Here is a 15,187-nt window from a genome sequence, read left to right on the forward strand (position 1 = left end):
TGGAGTTTGGTTGGTTTAAAGACTGGTTCAGCAAGTGGGGGGGGGTTTGCTGTATTTTCACACTTGGCTTATCGGCCAACATCAGTGAATATTCAGTTTAAGGGGACAATTCTAGGGAGTGAGACATTTCTGGGAGCAGAGGAAAACTGCTGATGTTCAGTCCTGGCAAAAATCAGTTATTTTGAGCTGTGAAGGCAGTAGTCTGTTACTCAGAGGCAGCTCTTGAGATATGCACTATGAAGAATGAGAAGGGAAAAGCAGAAATTATCCTTGTGAAATATTTGCTGATTGTGCCCTACCCATTGCGCCTGACTTTTCCTAGTTGTCCTGGTGCTAACACAGGAGCTACACCTTGATCCTCTCCTGGCATGAAAATAAAACAATGTCGTTTTTTTGTTTGTTTTTTGTTTTTTGTTGTTGTTCCATCACCCATTTCCCTCATGTTGTCTTCCCCTTGGCTGCTGCCTCCTCTGGGTCACACTGCTTCTTATCCTGAACACTTGACACCTTGAGGGTAGAATTTAGTGTTTGGTTTTTACCTCCTAGAATATGCTGTTTGGTATGTGAGGGTTTCAGTACAAATGCTGCTGTCTATTTCTGTGCACTTAACAATGGAACCCAAACAGAAGAGAATAAGCCTTGATACCAAAATTGGGAGAGAAAATGTGTCCATTTGGACCAAACATTGTTTTTTTGTTTTGTTTTAATTTTCATCTTAATATGTACCAGTGGCACTTAACCAAAAGATACAGTGATATAGCCATGTGCCGCGGTTGGGACAGATACAGTCTCCTTGACCTATAATGAAACCACTAGAATTCCTTTATACATTTTCCTTAATTTGTTGGTGTATAAAAGGCAAATTACATTTAGGCTTATCTGTTTTAAAATGATGGTAGCTGTCTTACTGCTACTTTCATGTTGCTTCCTAGAAAAAAAAATTCATTCAAAAACAAGTAGATCTTCATTTAGAACAAGAATTGTTATTTGTCCTGACCTTCCTTCAGTCCTACAGAGAAGCATCTGTGCTTTTATACTTGCCATGGATATAACCTAAAAAGTTTTGGCGTATTTAGGTCAGCCTAGCGGAACTTTTTTTTTCTTTCCCATTTAAATGGAGTTGAATAATAGAGATTTTGTGTCTGGGAATTCCTGAGATCATTGAAAAGTAACAAATTATTCCTTGTCTGATATGTAAAATTCTTCTAAGCATTTTCTTAATCATTACAATTTACTGCCAGTTGTGAGTGGCTTTTTAATTAACTTGACTTTCATTGCACTTCACTCTGCCCAATTTCGGGGGAGTCAGATTGGTAACATTTGAGGAGACCGTATCTGTCTACTTTGGCTGTTTCAAGGGACTGTCCCATCAGTGAACATACTGCATGGCCTTGGAGAGAGACTCTGGGCTCTCAGCTCAGATGTATTCATCAAATACTCCTTTCAGAGCTCTTGTGGGTGTAAGTGACATGATGTGGCCAAAAATCCAAACTGTGCAGTTGCGTTGTGACAAACATGCAATGTGCTGTAAAAACTCAATACAATTTAAATAAAATCTCTATATTAGTGCTGCTTTGTTGGGTCTTTTTATTTCTAAGAAAACATAATACTCCTTTTTTCTTAATAAGAGATAAAACTGAATCATTATTCTCTTCACCATTTCCATGTTTTTGGTGGACCTCTTGTTTTTATCGGCACTTTGTTATATTCTTATTTATTGATCAATAGGGATTTATTCTGATGAATATTGTAGAATTCGATCCCATTGTGAGATATATTTCTCTATAATGCCTAAAATTTTACCATCTGGTTCATTAGGTACATAGGATTATATGTCAGTTTTCCCTGATTCCCTGTTTGTCTTCATTTCATACTGTTTTATCCCGAGCAAGAGCTTGGGGTAAGAGTGTAATACGTAAAATGTTACTATCTAAAAAGGTGAATAAGTTAACTTGGTATATACTCTGGCACCATCACCATTTTTATTTGGCGAGACAAGCAATTCAACAGTCTGTATTTAAGATTATACAGTCAGGCCTCCAGTTCTTGTAGCAACTTTGTATTGCCAGAAGTGCACTTCCTTAATTCTAAATCCCCGCATACTGGTTGCACTGAAATACACACATCCTAGTCTTCCACGGTGGATAAATGGGCTTATTTCTTTGCAGGACTTAACACTACCTGGTGGGCAGCCAGACCCAAACCAAGATCTGCGGTTTTAGGATGCGGAGGGATGGGGCTTTCTCCAGCAGGGTCGCGTCCCGCCCTGCTGCCTGGCTCAGGGGCACCAGGCGACCAGAGGGCCGGGCCGCGAGGCGCCCGAGGAGGAAGCTCGGCCCGGCCCGGCTCTGCTCGGCTCGGCTCGGCTCGGCTCGTGAGGTGTCTGGCCGCGCGCGGGAACTCGAGGCCCCATTGGCCGCGCCGGAAGGCGCGGCGGGGGCTCGTGCACCAACGGTCCCCCGGTCCGCGGCGGCCGGGCGCTGGCAGGAGGGGGCAGGGCGAAGCGAAGGCCCGGGGGGATCGAGAACGGGGTGGGAGAGCCAGGCTCGGCGGGGCGAGGCCCAGGGCCCGGGCGGGGGCGATGGAGGAGGCACTGCTCTCCACCCCCATCAACCCCAACAACTTCCCCGCCAAGCTGTGGCGGTTGGTGAACAGCCCCCGGTACCGCTCGATCCGCTGGGATGGCCGCGGCGAGGGGCTGCTCATTGACCAGCCGCTCTTCGAGGCCGAGCTGCTCAGCCCGCCCGGGCCGGGGGCCGGGGGCGGCGGCGCTGGGGGCGGCGGCGGGGCCAGCGGCAGCGGCGGCGTCGGGGGCGCGGGGGCCGAGCCCGAGCTCTTCAAGACCACCAACTTCACCAGCTTCATCCGCCAGCTCAACCTCTACGGCTTCCGCAAGGTGGTGCTGGGCGGGCCGGGCACGTCGGGGCCCGGGCCGGGGCCGGGGGGCGGCGGGCCGGCGGGCGACGGGCCGCTCCACCACTTCCACAGCCCTCACTTCCGCCGCGACCAGCCGCAGCTGCTCGTGCACCTCAAGAGGCTGACCAGCGCCAACAAGGCCAAGCTGGCGGCCGGCCTGGAGGTGCCCTGCCGCCCGCCCAACCGCTTCCAGAGGCTCCTCATCACCTCCGCCTCCGCCTCCGCCTCGGCCTCCACCTCCCCGCTGCAGCCCCAGGAGCCGCCGCCCGCGCCGCCCCCGCCCCCGCCGCCCGCGGGGCCCCGGCCGGAGCAGCACGGTGAGTCCTCCGGGCCGCCTGGGCCGTCGCCCCCGCGGGGCACATGGCGCCTCAGGAAGCAACCTCCGCCTCAGAGGGCTGTTCGCTCCTCCTCTGTCTGGAGGGGTCCCAGAGGCTCCCGGGGGCCGCTATTGCTGGGCTTCGGTGCGGTGGGCCTTGCCCGGCCACGCTTCCCGGAAAGAGTCTGTGAGCAGAGAGGCCCTCTGTCCCCAGGCCCCGGAACCCCAAACCTCCGTGGCCTCTTCCCTTCTTGAGACCCAGTCTCTCCACTGTGAACGTCTGGAATAAGTTGTCCATTGTGGAAACACTGGGTGTGAAGAAACAAAGAGGAGCGTCATTTGCTCCAGTGGGAAGCAGAACAGCGTTACCACACAGGGCGACTCTCCTGAAGGTCGAGGTGGGAAGGCACAAGGTCAAAGGCAAGGAAACGTAGGCCATTACACCAACCAAAGGAAAGGGAATAAGCTGCCTCAGGTGGAAGTTTTTCCTGAAGAGACACACCGCCTTCCACCCTCTGACACATCTAAGAAAACTTGGAGAAAGGGCTCCGACAACAGTATTTTAGGTTCCAAGTGATATGTAGGACGATAGGCATTGTTCATGTATTTTAAGAGCGAAAGCATTTGCAAGATGTTTTTCCTACGTAGAATGAATTGGCCAGCCATTTCTTGGATTTCAGCTAATTAGAAGTTCATGCTTATTTTAGGGGTGCTGTGATTAGACACATTGAAAGCAGAATTGTTTTCTTAAACTGTCAAATTTTAGGTAAAAGGAATTTTAGAAAATTGCCATTTTTTTACAATCTTTGAATTTCTCACTATTGGCTACAGTTTTTCAGTATTGAAGGAATTTTGTATGCCTAAAACGTGTATTTGCTAAAAGTTTAAGACTGGTAGGAAATTTATAAACCTATTTTCTGTTTTTCTTTTCAAGAAGATAAGGATGGCATATTTCTTTTCTCTGTTTTAATAGTCCATGACATGAAGCAGTATACATACCAAGAAAGCAGTAAACAAAAATGAAAATTCATATTTTTTACCTTCAACTGGGAGAATAATAGAACCATTTTCAGCATGTTAAAATGGTTTTAACACAAAGATGCCTGCGTTATTTTTCAGCTGTGGAAAGCTTTTTAAATATGCTACAAAGGAAACATGGTTCAGTTTAACCTACGCCAGGTTTGTGAATGAGATGGCACTTTGGTCATTTGGAATTTAGAAGTTAAGGAGTTTAGAAGATAAAGGATTAGGTTAGAGTTCTAGTAACAAGTTGGAAAAATAGCAGTGGCATAGGAATGTTCTAAAGGAATTCTAATGGACTATCAAGCCACCCCATGTGATGGCCATTGGTTTTGAAGGGGAAAGGAATAGAGACCATAGCATGGCATACACTGGGCAGAATCTCTGATTTGGGTGTTTGTTTTTCAGGTTGTGTATCTGGTGGGCATAAGGAGAAAAGACTGGAAAATGTGTTCTTGAGAGAAAGAGGATAATAACCACTTCAAACAAAGAAACCCAAACATATACATACATAAAAGCTAACTTGCTCGTTTTTTTTTCCTTCCCCCCCTTTTTTTTTTTTAACCTTATGGGTCGCAAGTCCAATTGTAGTCAAAGGATGGAGCCCATTTTAATGGAAGAAATGCAGAGGCTGTCTAGGGTCTATTTTTCTTCACTTAGTGGTCATTTGAAAAATTATTTGTTGAAGAACACGCAAATTTAATTCATATTTTTCAATATAAATAATACATTAATTCACACATACCTACACTATTGCCACTTTCATATATTTCCTTTTCTTTCTTTTTTTTTTTTTCATCGTTCTACCTATTGGTATGTGCAAAAGCTATGTCAGGTGTGTTTGTCCAGACTAGTGGCTTGGTTCACTAGGAAATTGTGTTACTTGTTTGCATGGAATGTAATCTGAAGTTCAAGAATACTGTTCAACCTTATTTTGCTTTAATTCCATGTTCAAGGTCCTTGACTCTTCTATTTTTCCAATTTTTATTTAGCTTGAGTCTTGCCTTGATTACACTCCTGACTGCACTGCTACTTTTTAGTTTCCATTTTGCTTTCTGTGTTCTACCTTAGCTTATGGTTTGAATACTTCTGACTCTTTTTACAGTAGAATCTTCTGTTTTAGGACCTAATTCTCTTATTTAGATCCATCGGGAAGCTGATCTGTTTACCTTTCAAGAAAGTACTTGATAGTTTTTTTCCCTTTATTTGGTCCATTTTTGTTATTTTGTTTTTAGTGCCTATTTATTGTATTTTGTGGTATTTGTTAAAAAGCTGTAAACTAAGTAACAAGCCTGAGCAGTAGGTAATCTGCCTTTGCCTGAAGACATCTACCCTCTCAAGAGACAAATTTGGGGCAAGGGGCAAGTTCTTTCCTGAGGATTGATTAACTCAGATTCACTCATACAGAAGGAATAAAATCTTTTAAGAACAGAAGTCATCTTGCCTTACATTTCAAGAATTCTGGATTTAAACTTTGCCACCTATATCTTAAAGACTTTCTGAAGAAATATAGGTGATGTTCTGTGACGCTATATACCTCATTAAACCCTATGAGATAAATTCTTAACAGAAGAATAAATCAAAGCTGAACATAATTTAGTTCTTTATTAAAGAGAAAAACAGATTGAAAGGAATGTCCTTCTGATCCTAACAGTATTCTTATATTAGCAGCACCTAAAATATATAAATATTTGACTGTCACTCAAAATTTGCCATGATGGAAATAGAATTGATATTTTCAGATCTAAACCAAAATATAAGAAATCATTCAAAAATTCTTTAACTGCTTAATTACATATGAAAGTTCATCAACAGCTTAACTCTAAAGAGGGTAAAAGAAGGACTACCCAGCAATTGGACACTAGCAATCTGTAGTTTTAGTATGTGAAGCAGCAAAGAAAAATCAAGTGGTGGATAGTCTTGGGTGCTCAGAAACATCCATTGTGAAGAGCAAAAAAATGTTTCTGTAGGTCTTTTGTCTTAGGGGGAGTTTAAAGTATGAATACATATGGAATTGCTAGTCAGATAACATAAAAACTGCTTTTTGTGCTTTAAAGGAAAAGTTTTTAAGAGGTATGTCATTTGAATACCTTCAGTCTTCTGAACTGAGAATTTTTTTTCTCAGATGACTCAGCTCTTGATTTCTAGGACTCCAGAACTTATGTATGTATATGTATGTGCTTATTGTAGGCATTAATACTTTATGCTTTAGAGGAAATAAAATGATATAAGTAGAATAACAGATGTATAACACATTGAGTGGGTTTACAGTTTAAATATTTGAAAAAGCAGGTATTTGAGTGCTATCACTGTGTACTTTAACAGATGAGTAGCACATACATTAGATTTTCTGCCTGTCTTTATATTTAATAAATGTAAAGAAACTTGTGAACCACATAATTTAATACATAAAGCTCTCGGAATAAATTAGGCTACCTTTAAGTTCAAGAACCATAGTAAATAAAATAAGATCAGCTTTGTACATTTATATTTTCACTTTCCTCATTACATAGTATTGCCCTTTGTCTTCTTTATTCCACGTTTTAATTCCTTTCTACCTTGCTAGATAAGAGGAAGCAAATGTCAGAATTTTTGAGGCTGGGTATATTTTTAACAAATTCTTCAGATAATTCAGATGGGGATCAATGTTTGAGAGTCATTGTTATCTGGAAGGTGACACTAGTAGAGATACTCTGATGAAAAAGGCCATAGAAAAAGATTGGTTGGTTTAAGGACTTAAAAGAGAACTAAGTCAGAATTTTCAGGCCTGACTTTTTGGCAAATATTATTATTAAAGGAAAATCAGTTGGGAGGGAGCAGAGAACAGTACATTTCTTTTTGGTTTATGCTATAATTTTTATTTGTTACACACATTCCTTTTATGTGTATGGTTAAGTGCTTATTTTCATGCCTATTACTAAGGTTCCTAAATATTTTGAAAGACTGAATGAAAATATAATACTTCTAGAAAGTAGCTTACAGACTGGAAAAATCTGGTTCAACCATTTGCGGTACAAGGTAAGATGGCTGAATCATCTATTAAAGCCTTTTAACATTGAATATTTGATTTAACATATAATTAAATGTTAAAGATCAGCCACTTTGTCTTTTTGACAGTGATACTGAAAACCAAATAAATGTTTCATTATTTTTTTTCAGCATTACATGTGTGATCTCATAGTCTGGATTCTGTACTTGTCTTTACAAAATAAATTTTTGTTGTGTTAAAAATGGCTGAGAACTCAGCGTATTCACTGGTGAAGAGTAGTGTATATTTTGTGACTTTTGGTTTACTACATCCAGTGGTATAATATAAAATTAGTAAATTGCTCTTCCTCTTTTATGCAGGACCAGTGGCTGTAGGACAATTCCACCGGTCATTCCGGCGAGATAGTTTGTCTCCTTACTCCTACGTATCAACTTCATCCCACAACCACAGTACTTTCCCTCTGAAAGGTTTAGATCGGACCCCGATTCCTCCTAGAACATGGCAGAACTCCCTTGGAATGCACCCAGGACAAGTGGAAACGTCTCCCACTTTTTCAGATAAAGGGGTTCCATTTCCTGTACTGCAGAGGTTTCCAACTGAGGTTACCTATACCCTGCAGCCCAGCGCCACATCCGTACACATTCAGCAAGGTCCTCAAACAATGGTCAGCTCCTCCCAAAAATATAGTAACTACACACCCTCAGCGCAGTACTCCCAAGCCTACTATCCAACAGGTAGGAGAAATTCAAATTCAGTGGCTTCTCTTAAGGTACTTTATAATGACCATTTATATTTTTAAATGCATTTCTGCATGGTTAAACAAAAATAGTAGGAATATACTCCTAAGAAATGTCAAAGATTTCTCATCATGACATATTTTAAGCAATACAGATAACGTTATGTTCTTAAGGATGTGAAAATTCTGTTGGTGCATAAAAGTGTATGTTTTTAGTGAAATTTTCTTATCCTCAAAATGTGTTTTAGCAATGAAATTGAGACTTAGTGCACCATATATATATATATATATATATATATATATATATATAGCTATATAACTCTGATCTTGGTGCAGAGTGTTTTTTCTCATTATATACATCTTTCATGTTCTTTAATTTTAGAGGTAAAATTACCTAATGTAGTCATTTTAGTATCTTAGTTATAGAACTTAATATAATGTAAAGAGTGTTCTCTTCATCACTTAAAACTAAATTATATGCCTTTAGTAAAAATGCAATGTTATTTTGACTTTGCGGACCTTACAGTGTAATCCCAGTCATCTAAGAATTGGGAGTAGCAGAGAAAAGGACAACATGACAATAACATCTGACCTGGAACTCAGCCCGGGGTACTGAGGGTAGATCTCATGACTTGGGAATCCTTATTACAGTGAACTTATGTTTAACTTCTTGGGATCAGGGTTTTAAGTGTCTCTTAGGGGAGAGAAGATACCTTTTTGTAAGAATAGAGCCTTACTAGTTCATTCAAGTTATTTTCTGTTTTGCAGAAACACCAGATACATAGATCTGGAAGTATTTTCTAGAGGTTTTCCTCCCAGGCAGGACAAAATCCATAGCGAAAATAATTAGAAGAAATGTCAATTAGATAGTGGAATTAAATGATTTGTTTTCTTGTAAAAGTAAGTCTGGTTAATTCTTCTATTTGTAGTAGTACTTGCTTATTTTCTAACTGAACATCCAACTATATTCTTTTACTGTTGGCTCATTGCCTTCTCCCTAAATACAGCAGTAAGAGGGATTGATTTATTTTCCCAAAGCATTTAAGTTTAATAATATTAAAATAATAAAACTACAGTTTAAATTAGATGGGTCTTAGGATTTTTAAAACTGCAGCTCTTGATAGGTGGAGTTGAGAGGGATAAGAGGAGGAAGAAATTATGGAGTATGGATGGGTTAGCACTTTTAGTTGTTTTGCTTATAAGAAACTTTTTAAAAGTTTATTTACCTTCTTACACAGAAAAAGGTTGAGACCAACTATTTTTCCAGATTTCAAGTGTTTCTTTGAAAAACAAAAATATCTATATGATCTTTAAAAATAGAAGATGACTAATTTCATGTTATAAGCTATATATCTATGTATAGCAACAAATAGGGGCAGATTTTTATTAATGGGTAGTTTAATTCAATATTTTTATAAACAAATCAGGAATTGCTATCTAATTGTAATTTTGGCTATATTTCATGTGTGCATAGAGTATATGTATGTATATAGAGAGAGACTGTCTTCCTTACACTTACTTTATATTCTATCCCCATCAACTTGACAACTCCTTACTTTCCTCCACCCCCTTTTACCTATAAATGTTTCTCTTTCCTAATCCTCCTACACACCCTCCTCAAACTACTAAAAATCAAAATTTTCCAGGGAGTTGAAGTTTGGAAGGACTGCAGCTGAGACATTTAGAAATCTGGTTGGAATTTTGCAGGCATGCTCCTATAGACATATTAGCTGTGGTGGTTAGGTTCCATGTTGATAATTGTCCTACATTAATATACAGTGGATTATATAGTCTGGTTTATGAGCCAAACTGGTCTGTACAATGTTTCTATGGGAAAATGTATTCCAAGTCTAAATGCCTCTTGGAATCTCCTAGTTCTAAATTTTATGAGAACCACTTGTGTATAATTTATCAGAAAACACTATAAGTAGTTAATATTATTAATTTTTGTAGAAATACAGTTTGTTAAATAATTATGATTGGAAGTCAACTTCTAAATTGAAAATCATCTCCGAGTTCAAGGTAAAGACTGGAAAAGAGACATTATAAAGAACAAGTGCTCCTGATGGCTTAATAGTATACAGTGTGTATAAAGCAGTCTTATGTTACGTGAACTTTTGATTTGTCTTCTTTAATAGGGCTGACTGAAATAACTAAATTTCTGAGATTAGGAGAATAAGGAATCTCATAATTTCATGATGACTTCAAAGATTTAGGGTAATTCTATGTTACAATGTAGGCAAAACTGCTTTGAGCATTCTATATAAATAAAACATTACTATATAAATAAAACATTGTAATGTTAAAGAGTGAAAGACCTATTATAACATAACATAACAAAAGACCCAAAGTTAAGTAGAATGTCATTCCTAGAGGCAGGATAATAATCACTTCCAAAGTGGCTAGTTTTGCAATAATGGTCATACTTACTGTTTAAAGTGAACTATGTGAGGTTTGGATCAAATTTTAATAAAAACAATACCTAGCTTTACTTAAAAATTAGTTATATTGAAAATAAGCCCGGGTCTGATCTTCATATCGTATAACTGGTAGATTTTGAATTTTGCAATACTTCACAACTATCTAGTAAAGCCAGACATTGAGGAAAAAAGATTGCTATTAGACTGACTCATAAAATGACTCGTCTGAATCACTTCTTATATTTGTCATTCCTCTCTAGAAGCATCTGTTCTTTTTGCCTAGCTTGCTTATATTTTTTCCATCTTATCACTTTTTTTCTCTCAGCACTTTTTCAAAGATGAAATGGTGTAGATTCAGTGTTAGTTGACTTGTTTAATCTTGAATCAGTTTTTCCCTCTGATGTTATTTCCCTAATAGGCTACTATAATTTAATTTACTTCTCTTATTAAAAACTTCATTTTAGACTTTTGTTTTACTCATTCTCTGTATTTTGGACATAGATAAGAATATTCTTGCATTCTTTTTTTTATAGAGACCTATATTGAGATATTGTTTTCCTTTGACTAAGTTATAATGCTGAACTGACTTAAAATCAGCTTAGCTTTTTTTTTTAAGTTGACTTTTAAGCGCAAACAAGTGATTAGCGACTTGTTGCTGCTCTTCATCTCTAAATTAACAAATATACAGCAGTCACTATGACCAGACACTGTTCTGAATACTTTCCAAATATTAATTCATTTGATCTTCACAGCAACCTTATAAGATAATGTAATTATCTTCATTTTATAGATTAGGAAACCAAGCGACACTAGGCAGAAACAGGACTGGGGAAACCTAGACAGTCTGACTTGACTCCATTCTTTCGACTTTTGATCCTTATGTTTGCCTGCCTGTTTTATAAGAAGGGGTATTTTTTTCTTGCTTGCTTGCTTTTCTTATTTCTTGCTTGCTTTTTTATATATAATCTGCTTATATATATTTTACATTATTGTTCATTTTTGTACCCAATGCTTTGTTTTCTCAGGTGTACTCCCTATAGAATTCCCAACTGTGCACCTTCCCATAGTCCCTTGTGCTCTTCCAGCCATTGTTTTGATCCCTCTCCCTTTCCCACCCCTGCAGAATGTGTCTGATTTATAGTTGCCTGTTAATTTTGTTTTGTTTTGTTTTTTATTGTTATTATTTCCCCCCTTGATCCTTTTTTTGGTTCCCCCATGGAGGTATATTATTTTCTTTTGAGAGACCCTTTTCTGGCATATCTCTTCCCCAGAGTTAATTACTGCCCAAGGAGGGAGACAACACATTGGTGGAGGGGCTACCCTCCTATGCTTCTGTTGGTAGTGAACTGCCCTTGGTTGTTGACTCACCCTGCCCTTACAGAGAGAATATACTTCAACGGCTAGAATTGGAGGTCCAGTTTAGGAACCTCTCAGGAGCAGGGCTTCATCTAATGCATTTTTGTATCCTTTTCTACCTAGCACCGAACTTGGCTATAATGAGTCCTTAGTAAAAAATTTATTGAACAGAATGAAATAACTTGCGTTTCAACTTTGCAATTAATCATCTGATGTGATCCCTCAGTGGATTATTTCATGTCACTCAGCCTCAATTTCCCTTTCCATAAAACGACAGTAATAAAAATTTTAAAGAGACAATAATTTTAGTTAGGGTTTAAGTGATTTTGTGTAAAGTAGATTTTATAAAATTTGAAGCACTGTTTACATATAAAGAATAAAATACTTTATCTTTCAAACTATCTTTCAGATAGTAACACTTTAAAGGCTAAAGTAATTGTAAAAATATATACTTTCCTCTAAAGTACGTAGGATATTTTTGTTTTTTTTCAAGGCTATATATTGTATTTTTATTTTTTTTTTTTTCTGAATTGACTCTTGGGCAAAAAAGTTGCTTATTATTGTTTTAAAATACATTTAAATTCTAAAAATGTAATCTTTTTCAAACCTCTAATTCTACACAATGTATGTAAGCATTATAGAACCTGGCGTTATAAGAGCCTTTGATATTGTTACTCTTGTGTTCAAGTAACCTATATTGTCAACTTCTCTGAAAAAGTCTGATTTTGTCTTACAGGATAAGACTTGGCATAGATACACCAGGACATTCTCTTTAACTGAAAGTAGAAACTAAGCAAAAGCACAGATATATCTATCTTTCTTTTTATGGAGTTAAAATAGACAATATAATACAGAATCTACTATTTTAATGTTTTTTTAAGATTTTTTTATTTATGCATGTAAGAACTGGGGTGTAGGCCAGAGCCGTGGAGGGTGAGAGGATTCACCAGAGACAGAGTGGGGAGCAGAACAGGCAGATCTACTGAAATACCTTCCTGAGGAGAGCAGCGGGCCAGGCAGGAGAGGTCTCTGTGTGATGTGGGTCACCTCCCTGGCAGGGGATTGAACATGTGCTATAGTGCTTGGTGATAGCTTGATAGTGCTGTCTTTAACCCCTGTGCCACCAGGGAGGCCCTCTCTTTAAATAATTTTTAAGTATACAGTTCTATGGCATTAAATGTATTCATGTTGTTAGACTACCATCCCTACCATCCCTCTCCAGATCTTTTTCATCTTCCCCAACTGAAACACCCCCCTACTTCCTGGTACCCACTGTTCTTTCTGTCTCCATGAATTTGACAACTGTAGGGACTGCATATAAGAGAAATCATACAATATTTGTCCTTTTGTGATTGGCTTATTTCATTTAGTGTAGTATCTTCAGAGTTCATTGACATTATAGCATGTGTCAAAATTTCTTTCCTTTTTTGCTGGATAATTTTCCATTGTGTGTATGTGCCATATTGTATATCTATTCTTCTAGTGCTAGACACTGAGTTGCTTCTACGTTTAGACTATTGTGAAAATGCTGCTATAAATATGAGTGCACAAATATCTGTTGGAGTGTCTTCTTTCACTTCTTTTGGGTATGCGCCCAGCCCAGAAGATCTTTTTTTTTTAATCCTCATCATAAATGAGATGCTATGGTTCTAATTGCTATAGTAATTTATATTGAAATTAAGCTTACTGTTAGGCTGTTTTTCCTTGTGAGCATCTACATTGGGCATTTTCTCACTGTTGACACTGTACTATTCTTTTTTTTTTATAGAGGCATGTTTTATTTGTTTGTTTGTTTGTTTATACATGCACTGGGTACAGTCAGAAGCGCGGGAGGGTGAGAGAATTCACCAGAGCCAGAGCGGGGAGCAGAGCAGGCAGAAGGACCGAAGTACACTGCTGAGGGGAGCAGCGGGCGGCAGGAGAGGTCTGCGCGCCATGTGGGACACTCCTCCGATGGCCGGGGAGCAGCCGGGATAGAACCTAGAACCGGCGCGGCAGAGGCCGCGGGCAGCCTCGCTACCCAGCGCTCAACCGCTGCACCACCGGGGAAGCCCGACACTGTACTATTCTTGAGTAGATTCAAATCCAAAACATTTTAATCATGTATTTGCAGTACCTCCATAAGATAAAGTGTGTGAACTTGTTTTCCTAATCTATCGTGTGAGTGAAAATTTTTGCCTTTAGATAATATTTAGGAATCCTGGATTTCCTAAACAACTAGAGTTGTTTTTTTAAATGCTTTTAATTCTTGTATTTACATTTGAAATGTAATTCTATCCATTATTTCTGTTTTTTCTCCTATGTGCAATTTAATACTATAAGTGAGCACTGCCTTTAGGAAGACATTGGAAGATCTTTATGCAAATTAATATGTCATAGGACATAGTGGCAAACTCAGTTTTACAAATGTTAGTGCTTTCATAGTACCCACTAGATTGATTTGTCATGTACTATGCACACAGTTGCATTTCTATAGCTAGGTTTTCATATTCAATACACTTACCTTGCTTTATTCTATTTTGTTGACTTTATGAAGTAGGACTGCATTGGTAAGGAAATAGCCATTGAGGAATCTTTATGGATTTTTATTCAGCTTCTTTTCTTCATGCAGGTATCTTTTTACTTTCCATTTGTTATTGGACACTTCAAAGGATATTCACTATTTTTCTGTTTCCTTAATACCAAATCAGCTATCACTGTTGTTTATTCTAGTTTATTTCTCCAAAAAAATTATTTTAAAGTATACTTTAACAGCTATTCATTATGTGTAACCAATGGCGTCATACATGCCAATGTTAGAAAAATTAAGCTAATAACTTTAATTGATTTATTTGTAAGGCAATACTGTCTTATGGTGATAGAGCTGCAACTCCTGGTGGAATCTTTCTTGCCACTAGGGGGCCAGGTTTTCCTTAGCTGTTAAAACTCTAGGAAAAATTTGGAGTTTGCAGACCCTTCCTTGGTATTTTACTTTGTAGACCAACTCATTTCCCAGATTCCTGAGAAAACAGATTCAAATCCAAAACAACTTAATTGTATATTTGAATACTCTGCAAAGGAGAAAATGTAAAAACCTGTTTGCCTAGTCTATGCTGGAAGTAACAATAATTTGAATTTTATGTAGCATTCTGACTTTTTAAAACCCTGGAATTGTTAAAATTATGTAATTCAGAAAGCATCAGCCCTTGTATTTATAGATGAACTAAACTTCTGTCCATTATTTCAAATTTTTCCTTTCATTTGCAAAATTTAACACCTAAAATTACACATGATAAAGTGAAAAAATATTTATTTTTACTATACCTTTATGAACTTGTGACATTTTTAAAATCAGTGGTCTATTATGAAGAAATAGGAAAAAATTCAATGAATTTACAATCTTACCAGTTTACTTTCAAAGGTTAAGGAATGAGATTGTTTGGTAATTTTATTAT

General features: G+C 38.3%; 1 protein-coding gene across 1 annotated transcript in view; it reads left to right on the plus strand.

Moving 5' to 3' along the window:
• Window positions 1-2,581: 2,581 nt before the first annotated feature.
• The window catches only part of HSF5 (heat shock transcription factor 5), a gene marked incomplete at both ends in the record, with an annotated part of 44,677 nt that continues 32,071 nt past the window's right edge, over window positions 2,582-15,187 (plus strand). Inside the window, 2 exons of the mRNA XM_084236463.1 lie at window positions 2,582-3,233; window positions 7,601-7,975. Of these exons, the coding sequence (XP_084092589.1) occupies window positions 2,582-3,233; window positions 7,601-7,975 (1,027 nt within the window). The remainder of the gene's footprint in view (window positions 3,234-7,600; window positions 7,976-15,187) is intronic.

The sequence above is a fragment of the Talpa europaea genome (genome assembly GCF_964194135.1).
Source record: "Talpa europaea genome assembly, chromosome: 7".
NCBI classification, from domain to species: Eukaryota; Metazoa; Chordata; class Mammalia; order Eulipotyphla; family Talpidae; genus Talpa; species Talpa europaea.